Raw genomic sequence first — 12,790 nt, forward strand, 5'->3', positions numbered from 1 at the left:
ACAGCTGGAAGGATGTACACCTGAGCTGAGCCGAGCACACCTTCAGAGTAAAAGTTACATAAATTAACACTCTCACAAAATACATGTGCATAATCAAATACATGATCAAGATCATTTCAAGTACACACAGGTCTTCTTTTGTACAATAAATGTACACAAACATTTAAAAAAATGGAATAGATCATATTGCACATAGTTATGCATGTGAACAAGCAGCCTTTTGTTGGTGCCACACTGTTGCCTGCAGGCTTTGTGGGTTGTCCTCTACACTTTTATCCAGACTGCCTCTGACTGTTTTGAAGCACTTCGTCGGAGCATATCAAGCAGCGGGGACAAGAATGAGGATTATTTTCCTAATTCTGTTGGTAGGTGAAATTTTTAGTTTTCTCCAGTCTTTAGAAGCCAACAAACCTGTCTTACATAAAAAAAAAACACTGAGAATTTGATCATTTTGTCACAAACTTTTTGCTGAGATGTGCATCACAACAACAGAATACAAAATGTACAGAATGGGATATGTCCTCCTGCCTTTACTATAGTTACAACTTAAGAATCATGCATTTTTTTCCTTAGTGTGTAGATGTAAAACTGTCAACATACTTGTGTTGGCATATGTGGGGTTTTTTAAATGTTTTTCTTTTAATGTGCTAGAGCGACTAAGCTTTTTAATGTGCAGGTGTCGGTAAATATAGTTTTTATTGTGCAAAACAAGTCACACAGGTATTTGTAAATGCACATCCATATGCCAGCTCTCAGGTACATTAATTGAAGTAGAGAACGGCCACGTTGGTGTTGATTTGCCTGCTTTCAGACCTTAGAAATGCTCTTATATAGCTTTACTTTTCATATCACCATACCCTTCAATAGGTTACTAAAAATCTAAAAAAACACTGACATTTACAATGCAAATAAGGTTAAAATTATAGCCAACTTTGCTATCCCTGTTCATGTTCTGTAGGAGGACATTACTGAGCTGTGTGTCGCCCGCCGTCTCAATCTCTGATTGTTTTAGTGAAATAGCATCAAATACTCAATGCAAAAAATTCAAAGTTTCTATCAAGTCAGCTTTAAGTCAAATGAGAACAAAATAAGAGTTAAAATACTTCTAATATTGTAACAAGTGACTCTGTGGCCTGAGAATGAAGTTGTTGTCTGTATTGACATTTGTCTCTCTTCTTTTTTGCCACCTTGAAGTTAAGATTATCAGGTGTGAACAATATGATCTCAGTCTAAATTACTATTATTATTTATTAAAATAATTTTAAACATTTGAGCCCATTTATTTCAATTTTGTGATTTCATACCTCTGTCTACCTTGTTTTGTTTAGGTTGCTCTGGTGGCCCTCTCAGAGTCTGATGTTAGTGAACAGAAGAGACGTTTCGAACGGGTAAATATTTTATGTTTTGAACCACAAACTTTTTTATGGAAAGAATGATTTTATATATTTTGTCATACCAGGATCTCTTAAAGCGTTCAAAAAGACGATGGGTCTTGTCTGCAATCAATCTAGAGGAGGAATGGAAAGTGAAATACCCAGTAGGAATTTTACGGGTGACAAAAATCATTTTCTAAACAATAAAACAACCAATCAATAAGACATGCAAAGCCTAACAACTGGGCTTGTTTTAATTAGGTGTTTAATGATCAGACTAAGGGGAAAAACGTCAGGTTCCAAATAAGTGGAGACGGCGTGGAAGACGGAGTGTTCACCATCGATGAAACGAGTGGAGTCGTCTTTGCACATAAGCCTGTCGACAGAGAGACAAAACAAACGTTCCACGTACGCCACTACAGAATATCACTCTGATAATAGATGCAATCAATCAATATTGATACAAAGTGAAATTCATGAGTGCTGTTTTCCGTCTCTACAGTTCAGCTTTGATGTCTTCGACAAAGACACGGGAAAGGAAATAGACAAGAAATTGTCTATTGATATGGATGTAAAGGACATAAATGACAATGCACCCACATTTTCACAGAAACAATACAGTGCCACTGTGGAGGAAAATACAGTGGGTTAGTATACAGTTTGACTTATTTAACATCATTTAACATGACATGGTAAAATATTTACTTCACATCTGGACTTTATTCTGTCTTCTCATTTGTCACTTCCTTCTTCTAGGGTTTCTGCCAGTGAGGTTAGAGGTCTCAGACAAAGATCAGGAGAATACAGAAAACTCCATAGTTACCGTCAGTGTGATTAAACAGACTCCATTACAGCCTACGATTAGCGTGGTTCATATCCAAGGAGAACTCTACCAGCTCTCCTTCGAAGGGTCTTTCAACTACAATGTGAGATCACTGTTAAAATCAGTTACCTGCACCATATATTTGCTGATTGTAATATCTTGTATCTGTATGTTTTTAGAAAGCAAAGAAGTACAAAATTATTGTACAAGCAACAGACCATGGAAATCCGCCCCTTTCCTCCAGTGCTGTTGTTACTCTAAACATTGAAGACACAAACAGTCTGCCAACAGTCGAGCTGACTGTATGCAGTTTATTAAGGAGACTCACGAGTGGTGTAACCAACCTAATTAAACATGTAAGTACCATTAACGGCACCTTGGGTTGTACCCAAGGAACACACAGGTGATCCAATAAATGTTATACAGTATAGAAAGGCACTCTGGTTTGTTACAAAGGGAGGCAGGACACAAGGTTTCCAATTCAGCAAATATAATTTATTGTAAACAATTTCCAGAAAGAAATAGACAGAAGGAAAGGCTAAAAACGTACAGCTAAAGGAATAGTTAGAGCTTCCTGGCCAAGGATAGGAGGGTGAAATTGGGGGCATTGGAGTCCAAATACTAAAAAAATGGACAAAAGAAATACACCACACACGTACGTGCCACACACTCCAAAGCAATGTGTAAAACCTCAAGCCCAGGTCACACAGCACACCAAGGGAACAACACCACCACCATCGTTGGCCACCAACCCTAATAAAAGCATTGGGACATAGCCCCCACCAGCAGGTATCATCAAACGACAATGAAGAATAATAAAGAAAAGACAAGTTAAACAAAAAGAACAAACAAAACCAGTAAATACCTCCACTAGCAGGTATACGCAAATACAATGACAATAATAAAAAATAAAGAAAGGAAAATTAAAAAGACATAATAAACAAAACCAGTAAACCCACAAAATATACAACAACCTACGTTAGAAGACCCCCTGTAATTTAAAAAGTTGCTTTTTAGAGTGATGTATGGTCAAAGTCAAAGGAGAACAAAATAAGAGTTAAAATACTTCTAATATTGTAACAACTGACTCTGTGGCCTAAGAATGAAGTTGTTGTCTGTATTGACATTTTTGAAAACTTTAAGTTAAAATTATCAGGTGTGAAAGATATGTTCTCAGTTTATAATTTATTCGAATAAAAAAAAAAAGCCCATTTATTTAAATTTTTTGATTCTATACCTCTGTCTACTTTGTTTTGTTTAGGTTTCAGTGCCGGCCCTCTCAGAGTCTCATGTTAGCGAACAGAAGACACGTTTCAAACGGGTAAATATTTCATATTTTAAACTTTTTTCTTTTTTTTTTTTGGAAAGAATGATTTTATATATTTTGTCATACCAGGATCTCTTGAAGCGTTCAAAAAGACGATGGGTCTTGTCTACAATCAGTCTAGAGGAGGAATGGAAAGTGAAATACCCAAGAGAACTTACACGGGTGAAAAAATCATTTTGTAAACAATAAAACAACCAATCAATAAGACATGCAAAGCCTAACAACTGGACTCTGTTGTTTTAGATGTTTAATGACCAGACTGAGGGGAAAAACGTCAGGTTCCAAATAAGTGGAGATGGCGTGGAAGACGGAGTGTTCACCATCGATGAAACGAGTGGAGTCGTCTTTGCACATAAGCCTGTCGACAGAGAGACAACACAAATGTTCCACGTAAGCCACTAAAGAAATATATCACTCTGATAATAGATTAGATCAATATTGATGCAAAGTGAAATCCATGAGTGCTGTTTCTCCTTTACAGATCAGCTTTGATGTCTTTGACAAAGACACAGGAAAGGAAATAGACAAGAAACTGTCTTTTGATGTTGATGTAAAGGACATAAATGACAATGCACCCACATTTTCACAGAAACAATACAGTGCCACTGTGGAGGAAAATACAGTAGAGGGTTAGTATACAGTTTGATTCATAGTGTGTGCATATGTGCAGCAATCAAATTGAAATGAATGTCTCTTCCTTCTTATAGGGTTTCTGCCAGTGAGTTTAGAGGTCTCAGACAAAGATAAGGAGGGGACAGAAAACTCCACATTTACCGTCAGTGTGATTAAACAGACTCCATTACATCCTAAGATTATGGTGAAACAGATCCAAGACCAAGTATTGTACCAGCTCTCCTTCGAAGGGTGTTTCGACTATGATGTGAGATCACTGTTTATATCAGTTACCTGCAGCACCTGCTTACATTTGCTGATTGTAATATCTTGTATTTATGTTTTTAGAAAGCAAAGAAGTACGAAATTATTGTTCAAGCAACAGACCATGGAAAGCCGCCCCTTTCCTCCAGTGCTGTTGTTACTCTAAACATTGAAGACACAAACACACATCTACCAACATTCAAGCAGATGCATGTATGGAGTTTTTTATTGTATATATTAAAGTTGCTTTTCAGAGTGATGTATGGTGTTGAATATGAAACTATTTTTACTTCATACTTAGTATGAAGCTCATGCACAAGAACTGACCCTCGTCAAAGAAGTTTTGAGAATCGGAGTAGAGGACAAGGACAAGCCTAATACTGATGCCTGGCGTGCCAAGTTCTTCTTCATTAAAGGGAATGATGAAGGAATCTACAATATTGAAACAGACCCAAAAACCAATGAGGGTATTCTGAGTGTTGTCAAGGTAACACATGCACTTCGTTAGAAACATCAAGTGATCTTTTTATTTAAACTCAGCTTTATACACACAGGCACAAAGAGATAATCCCATTTGTAAAGACCTGATTTCATAGATGATGACAGGTGCCATTTCAGATCCTGAGCTGCCACCACAGCATTCATACACAGCAGTTACAGCTGTCGTGACCTGAACTTGCTTTTTTTTCTTCTAGACAAAAAATTATGACCGGACAACTTTAAACAACTTGGAGATCGGAGTGAAGAACATTCAAGATCTCTTTGTTTGTGAAAATTTCAAAGCTGTGGCCAGAAACAGTCAACCACATCCAAGCTCAATCAATATCACCATGAAAATGATTGATTCCAATGACCCACCAGAGTTCAGGCCTGCCACAACTACTGTGTACAACAAGGAAGAGGAAGAACCAGGGAAGGTGCTGTTCACACCAACAGTATATGACACCGACTCTGACAACTTCAGGTAGCGTCTCTACACATTCTATGTCTGTTGAGCTTAATGTATATGTGTGTCTGTGTGATTCGTCTGTCTTCTGTTACATAATAAATACACAATTATTAAAATTCAAACCTGTGGCCAGGTTTGTTCTGGTGGAAGATCCAGCTCACTGGGTGGCCATTGATAATAAAACAGGCGCAATCACAACAACTAAAAATATGGACAGAGAGTCACCCTATGTTGATGCTGATGGTAACTACAAAATCGTTATCATTGGTATAGATGATGGTAAGAAGAACTCACCCTGTGTATTTTAATCATGACTAGGTGGATAGTTAACTGCTTTGACTTATGAAGTGATGTTTTGTGGTGCTTTCCAAGGTGATCCCGCAGCCACAGGTACATGCACTGTCTTCGTCAACCTGAGGGATATCAATGACAATAAACCTACGCTCGTCAACACCAGCCTCATTATGTGTGGAAACAAGGTCAACAAGGTCGTAGTGCCTGTCAGGGATGCAGATGCCACTCCTTACAGTGGGCCCTTTGTCTTCTCCCTAGGAGATGATGAATCTGTGAGAAAACGTTGGAAACTGGATCCTTCTTTTGGTTCGTACATACAACATTTCCAGATCATCTAAAAACCACTTCAGTCTAAAAGCTACTACACGCCTCTCTTTACCTTCTACACCAGGTCAGGAAGGTAGTCTTGTTAGCCTGATGCATCTTCCATATGGGAACTACTCAGTGCCGCTTGTGATGCAGGATCAGCAGAACAACGTGGGGAAGGAAACTCTAATAGTGATCGTGTGTGACTGTGAAGACAGTCACAGTTGTCGCAGCAAAAAGCCGCTTTCATTCAATCTTGGAGTAGCTGCCATTGGTCTGATCGTTGCTGGATTGCTTTTATTTTTGCGTAAGTATGGTATTCAAAGTGCACATGTACATCATAAAAAATATGTTTTTAAACTATGAAACAGCTTGTTGTGCTTTCCAATGATGGTTTTATTATTTTCCAGGAAAAAACAATGCCTATATCATTATTAAGAATAGCATATAACTGATGTACAGTGCAAGATACCTAAAGCGCTTAAAACAGTTTGTGTTGACATGTTCTGTGTCTGCAGTACTGCTGATGCTGTTTATCTGTGACTGTGGAGACAAGCAGTTTAAGTACTTGGAACCGGATGAGGGCAACCAAACGCTGATCATTTACAACCAAGAAGGAGGCGGAGCTGCATGCAAGGTGGGTCAACTGTGTTGCAAATTAGATTATATGGACAAATATCCATATAATATAGATATCTAGATTTTGGCCCTTATACAAGCAAACATATGTCAATCAAAAGTGTACTCTCCAGTGGAGCTCTCTCTCTCTCTCTCTGTATATATATATATATATATATATATATATATATATATACATGTAAAATAAATCTATGCACATAATCTAAACTATATATAGGAGCCAAATGTTGCTCAGTGTTATTGATTTGGTTTGTGGAACGGCTAAAAGCATCTATTTTAACCAAAGCCATGTTCTTTCCCCTAAATCAGACGCCAAACATACAGTAACTGAAAATGAAAGTGAAATAGTTCGCACAAAAGTTTATTCTGTCTTCTATCCCACCACTCTCCACTTTGTGCTGCTTTTTTATATGTTTTACATGTATAAACTGTGTGCTGTTTTGGTTGTAATTTGCAGTTTACAGGCCTTCTAGTTAACCTCAGTCTAATATTAATACATCAAAGCATTGGTCTGACCTTAAATTTGAATATAATAGCCTACGTGTCATACACACCCTTTCCCTTGAATGTGTGTGTTTTAAATTAACATGTCATCATTTACGAGTCAGTCCTTTGGATAAATGTTTCCTAGGAAACATTTCTACATGCCATGCAACAACATGTACACCATCACATCAAACAGGCTGTGTGAATGCAGTCATTAGTAATTCTCAGTAATACAGGAGGATCTATTGTCATCGACAACAGAAGCTCATTTTTACCCATGATGTTACTATCAGAGGTTCAGTAAGCTGCATCTGAAACTAATCGGTCATTCACAAAAATTAAATACCCACAACTTAATTCCACTACAAACTGCTGTTTAAAGGTTATTTACACATTTTATTCAGTATTATATGCAAATTATTGTGTTTTTGTACAACAAGCTGCTCCGATCTGCAGATTTCCCCCTGATGAGATTAAAAAAGTTCTTCTTGTTGTAAAGTTTTCTTTTCTTTTCTATCAACTATTTTCTTCTGTCTTCCCGGTCAGGCTGAGCCCGCTCTGCTACTGTCACCTTCGAATGGAATAACTGTGACAGATGGTATAAAGATGGGCAACGTGCAGGTATATTTCTCTTATTCCTCTTTGTGGATTGCATGTGTCAGTGTGAGAGAAAACTGCCATAGTGTGCACTAAAGTGAAAGTTTAAAAGTCTTCCAGCAGTGACACATAAAAATATGAAAAAAATCAGTTCCTGCATAATTCAGTTGTTGCTTTCGTTTGTGTGTGTTGATGACAGATATGTCTGTGTGGGGGGGAAGTTATGATGATTATTGTGTGTGTGTATAAATAATTATAGGGTTTGCACATGATTGTGTAACAAGCGGCTCGCAGGTTGCATGTTAACGTGATATAACAGGGCAATACTACTATCTAACTATTTGAACTGCTGACATTTAGAGCTTGCTGTTATAATCTTATTTATATAAGACACAAGTGGTGTCAGTTAAAAATTGTATATGTCAACTTTCATGTCACACCCTACTCTGCTGTTGTTGGTATGTAGGTGTGTAAAGTGCCTGAAGTAGTTAGGATTAAAAGGCAGTGTGTGTATACGAATACAAAAAGTTGGACATTTTTACACTAATGTGTCCATATTTACAATATTTAAATTTTTTTAAGTTTTATGATCTTGAGGATATATAGATATTGTTTTTTTTTTTTTTTTTTAGATATCTGAGATGTCACCAGTAATGATGCAGAAGATCGAGAACTACAACAGCTCAGATTACCACATGGTGAGCAGCTGGTCTTTACATATTTTCCTTGTGTGTGTTAAAAAAATACTGTAATAGTAATAATGTCACAATGAAGAAATACGTTTTCAGATTTAAACATCATGTAAATCTGAACAAGGGGCTTGTTAACGATGAAATAAAATCCTGATTTAGCCTCATTTCTCTCTTTTTTTCCAACATGCAGCCACGGGAATTTCACAATCAAAGAGACACATTAAGAAGCTATGAGGGGCAGAATATCGTGAGTGACTGTACAAACAAAGTCCTGACAATGATGTTACGACATGCTCTGAATTACTCTAGTCGGCACACCACCTATTATTTTCCAAAAGAGGGTGTTAGAACCTGCATTTTAAAAAAAAGGATAAATGTGTGTTGAATCTGCACAAAACTGAGAGATGGTGCTGGAATCTGTATTTGGCATACAGTCTGTGGATTTATTTTTTCAGTTTGGCACTGTTTCAACACGGTTTCAACAATTAAAAATGAATGATAACCTGGAGCAGTGCAATTTAAATTTTATCTTAAAAACACACGACCAAGCATAGCTTTCACATATTATGTAATGGCTCCTGATGCAGGTCCTCTAACTTTTAATAACATTTGAAGTATTAAATATAATCCAGAAGACTAAATTTTCAAAAATTGAATGCTTTTGTTTTCCTTACATTCAGTATTCTTCATGGGGTTCAAACAGGATGAGCAGCTGGGTAAGTAGTGCTCATCACAGATTAAATATTGTTTAACAGGTAAAATAAGGCACTACATTGAGCTCTCACAATATTCTTTTGTAGCAGCGGGGTGGCTCATCAAGATTCCAGCACACTTTGAGCCTGCGGTCAGACGTACGCATAGCAGAACAAATCGACCGGGTAAGAGGGCTTAATCATGCATCACACAGAGCTGACCACCAGGCATGCTTTGTGCAGGCCTTATTGATTATCAAATGCACCAACACAGCAATAAACGCTGGAGAGACCACAACTGTGTCATAACAAATAGGATAAAGCAAAAATTTCTAAATATATATTTTGTCTTCATGCTTAAATCATATTTTTAATCCCACAGAAACTGTCCTCCATTGCTGGAAATGACGTGGGCCATCCACTGTACCAACCCTGCATGTATACCTATGAGGGACGCGGCAGCAAATGTCAGTCACTGGATGAGCTGTCGCTCAGCAACCTGGACGAGGATTTGCACTTTCTGGATGATTTGGGGCCAAAATTCAAGACCCTGGGAGCTATCTGTCAGCAGTCAATTCAAGAGAAAAACATACAGCTTTAAAGTGCACTGCTTGAACTGCAAACCCCACGAACCTAAGTTTGGATCGTGGACTGATCCGACTGGATCTTAGGAGGATAAATAGGAGGATAAATAAGTGAAACCAACATTCCAGAGTAGAAGCTCTATTTTGCTTGCTTGAAGTTGAATTAAATGCATTGCAGAGCCAGGACATGCTCTGGTGACTTGTTTGATGGTGACTGGGTGTATCTGGGTTTTTTATATACTTTGCTACAATAACACTGATCACTACCAGTAACAGTTTGTTATTTGAAGCTCTGGTGGATTTGTCCAAACAGTATTATTATGAAAATTAAAATTCATGAGAGGATACTGGGACACTTCATCATGTGTGATTACTTTTTAGAAAACAAATGGACATGTATAGAGAATTTACAGAAAACTTTGCTGTTACTAAAAGATATAAATAATTACTTGTAAGTACAATAAACAACTTTTCTACAGAAACCAGATTTTCTTTTTTTTTATTCTCACCATAATGGGCTGATAAATTAATGGTATAAAGCAAAATGAGAGGAGTGCAGTTCCTTTTTCTATCACAATGTTTTTAAAGTTTTAAAGTTAAAAACCTTTTGTGATGTTTGAAACTGCAGGCCAGGAATGTGTACCCATCTAACACCTGCCTCTGTTTCAGCTGAACTGGCCTCAGGCTTCACCAGTCAATCAGCCATTGTATTTCATATACAGTGTAGCATATCTGCCCCCTCTATAATCCATTAATATCAGACTGTCAGCAGCTGTGTTTAAACTTGTCTATCAATGGTATGTATTCAGTATAGTCACCAAGGTGCGGCAGGCAGGTAATATGCAAATCTGAAAACTTGTTTGACGAACACTAAAAACTCGAAACCACATTTAGGTTTTCAAACCTTAAATTTGAGTTCAGACCCTGTTTGTTCTTGTCTTGAGCGGCACAGTAGAAATAGACAACATAGAAAAACAACTGAGTGAAAGTACTGGTATTAGAAATAGGAAATGCAAAAGAGCAAAATATTATGTGGACGGATGAGAACCACACAAAACAAAAAACTTTAAAGTAATTTAAAGTGTAAATATTTCAGGCAGAATACTTAAATATTTAAAAATGTGCTCGCCAAGAGAGTTTGCTGCACTTAAACTTAATGGCACACAAACACTCAAATACTCTGACAGTGGCGTTAACAGAAGTGTATTAACCAGGGATGTCCCAATCAGGTTTTTTTGCCCTCGAGTCAGAGTCCGAGGAATTTGATTTTGAGTATCTGCCAATACCGAGTCCCGATCCGATACTTTTAGGGTTCTTTACAAAGGTAGATAAAGGTATGTGATTGCATAAGCAACTTATAAGCTACCCACTTCCAAGGGTACACTACCACAAACTGCCTGAAACGTCTTGCCGCAAACTATAAATACCTCCATTCAAACTGGTAATGGAAGCAGCTCATCCGAGGTAACGTTGACAACCCTAATATCCAAGTCCTGATCAGGAGATAACGTCCGATTCCAATCAAGTCTGAAACCATGTAATCGGGCCGATTTCCGATCACGTGATCGGATCGGGAGATCCTTAGTATTAACTTTCTGGGACCTTTGTGAAGTTATTGAAGTCTGCTAATCATCGGTGGTGATTGAAATTAGATTTTTTTCCAACAGCCTGAGAGCCTTTTGCTTGCCGTTAGCATGTCACAGCCAGGTCAGTCACCTTTTAACATTCAACATTTCTGCTAAAGTTGCAGTGTGGTGAGCTCTTTCAGGCATAAGAAGATGTTGTGTTATTCTCGTGCAAACATCATGCAATAATGTCACCAAGAAGGCCATCTCAAGCAGGATTTACTTGTTCCCAAACAAACAACAAATTTAGCAGCATCTCAGTTCAGTAGTTCCGTCAAAGAGGCTGCTGGAGTTTAATGGCAACAAGGCACAGCAGTACATATGACACACAGGACAACATTCCGCGTGAAAGGGGCAATTATATTAGTTACTCCCACACAGGGTGTTGTCTCGTTACAGCCTGATTTTATCACAGCTGTTTGGAAAAAAGGTATGTACCTGTCTCGTGAGTGAGTGAGACGATGGCTGGCAAATGTAAATGTATATGTCTTATTTGTATTCTAATTATGGCCAAACAATGAATCCTCGATGAAATGGTGCAAACCTGCACCTAAACACAATCACAAACATTTTTTATGTTTGTGTCGTCCTGATCATTCTATGACTTCCAAGTTAATCTCAACAGTTCCACCACTGCAATACACCAATTTTACACTGTTTTTATGACACAGCTACACACCCTTATCTTCGATACATCTCACCAGACTACATTTTTTTGGAAACACCCTGATGTTTATCTGCATTTATTAGAAACTACAGATTTCTCTCAGGTGCTCTTTTTAGACTGCACAGGCCTTTGCTGAGGATGCCTCCCTGCTGATCAAACACGTCCACTCTCTTATTTATGTGTGTTTTGCTTTTTAATGTCAGTTTTAGTTACGTGAATGTGTCATAGTTACAAAGGTTTTTAATGATTTTGCTAAATCTTTCATTTGCAATAAAAAACATCTTGTGTGTTTGACTAAATAAGAAAAATATAAGTTGTTGATGGGATGCACTTTCTCTGTCATGTGTGCTCAAGTAATAATGGTAGCTGCTTCTTTGAATTTGGCCAGACACCATAAGGCTAAATGGCCGATGTGTCCAACAAAGACTTTGTTGTTATTTGTTATTTTTCCTCAGTAAAAGAGGCTTGCCTAATTCTCACATTTTCTAGTGAAGCCAGCTTGTAGATTCACAGTATGATGGCCTGTTAGAGAACTGTGTTGCACTATTGTGCAAATACAGCAGAAATTTTATCACCATAAGACCGAATACACACCTCATAGGGAAAAAAGAAGAAGAAGAAGAAGAAAAAGTAAAACTACATTTAAGTTTTTTGGCTGATCTAAAAATGAACATCTGTGACACCACCACCCTGAGTCCCTCAGTTGTACATTTTAAAAGGAACTATAAAGTTACAATCATGGCTAGACTCTCTTTACATCACACCCAGTTCTTGATAAGGGTTTAGAAATGCTTGACTGAAATAGGTGAGGTCATTTATTATCACAGGCCCTCCTACTCTCGGTACACTGCTGACAAAAG

At 37.7% G+C, this 12,790-nt stretch overlaps 1 protein-coding gene across 2 annotated transcripts; it reads left to right on the plus strand.

Annotated features, from left to right (window-relative positions):
- The first annotated feature begins 284 nt into the window (after positions 1–284).
- cdh26.1 (cadherin 26, tandem duplicate 1) lies at positions 285–10,112 on the plus strand. 2 transcript variants are annotated; one of them, XM_028409716.1, is made up of 25 exons: positions 285–365; positions 1,329–1,388; positions 1,460–1,552; positions 1,635–1,781; positions 1,876–2,020; positions 2,130–2,299; positions 2,376–2,552; positions 3,458–3,517; positions 3,593–3,685; positions 3,767–3,913; positions 4,005–4,152; positions 4,231–4,403; positions 4,484–4,612; positions 4,701–4,886; positions 5,095–5,363; positions 5,482–5,627; positions 5,721–5,948; positions 6,034–6,255; positions 6,467–6,585; positions 7,620–7,694; positions 8,303–8,368; positions 8,553–8,609; positions 9,043–9,078; positions 9,163–9,240; positions 9,437–10,112. In XM_028409716.1, exons 1-25 carry the CDS (start codon positions 339–341, stop codon positions 9,653–9,655), a joined length of 3,270 nt encoding a protein of 1,089 aa, XP_028265517.1. In that variant the 5' UTR covers positions 285–338; the 3' UTR covers positions 9,656–10,112. The 2 variants fall into 2 exon arrangements, with proteins under 2 accessions (XP_028265517.1, XP_028265518.1); XM_028409717.1 differs by having other exon boundaries at positions 9,166–9,240.
- Positions 10,113–12,790: the final 2,678 nt, after the last annotated feature.

Source organism: Parambassis ranga, chromosome 7 (assembly GCF_900634625.1).
Source record: "Parambassis ranga chromosome 7, fParRan2.1, whole genome shotgun sequence".
In the NCBI taxonomy this organism is placed as follows: domain Eukaryota; kingdom Metazoa; phylum Chordata; class Actinopteri; family Ambassidae; genus Parambassis; species Parambassis ranga.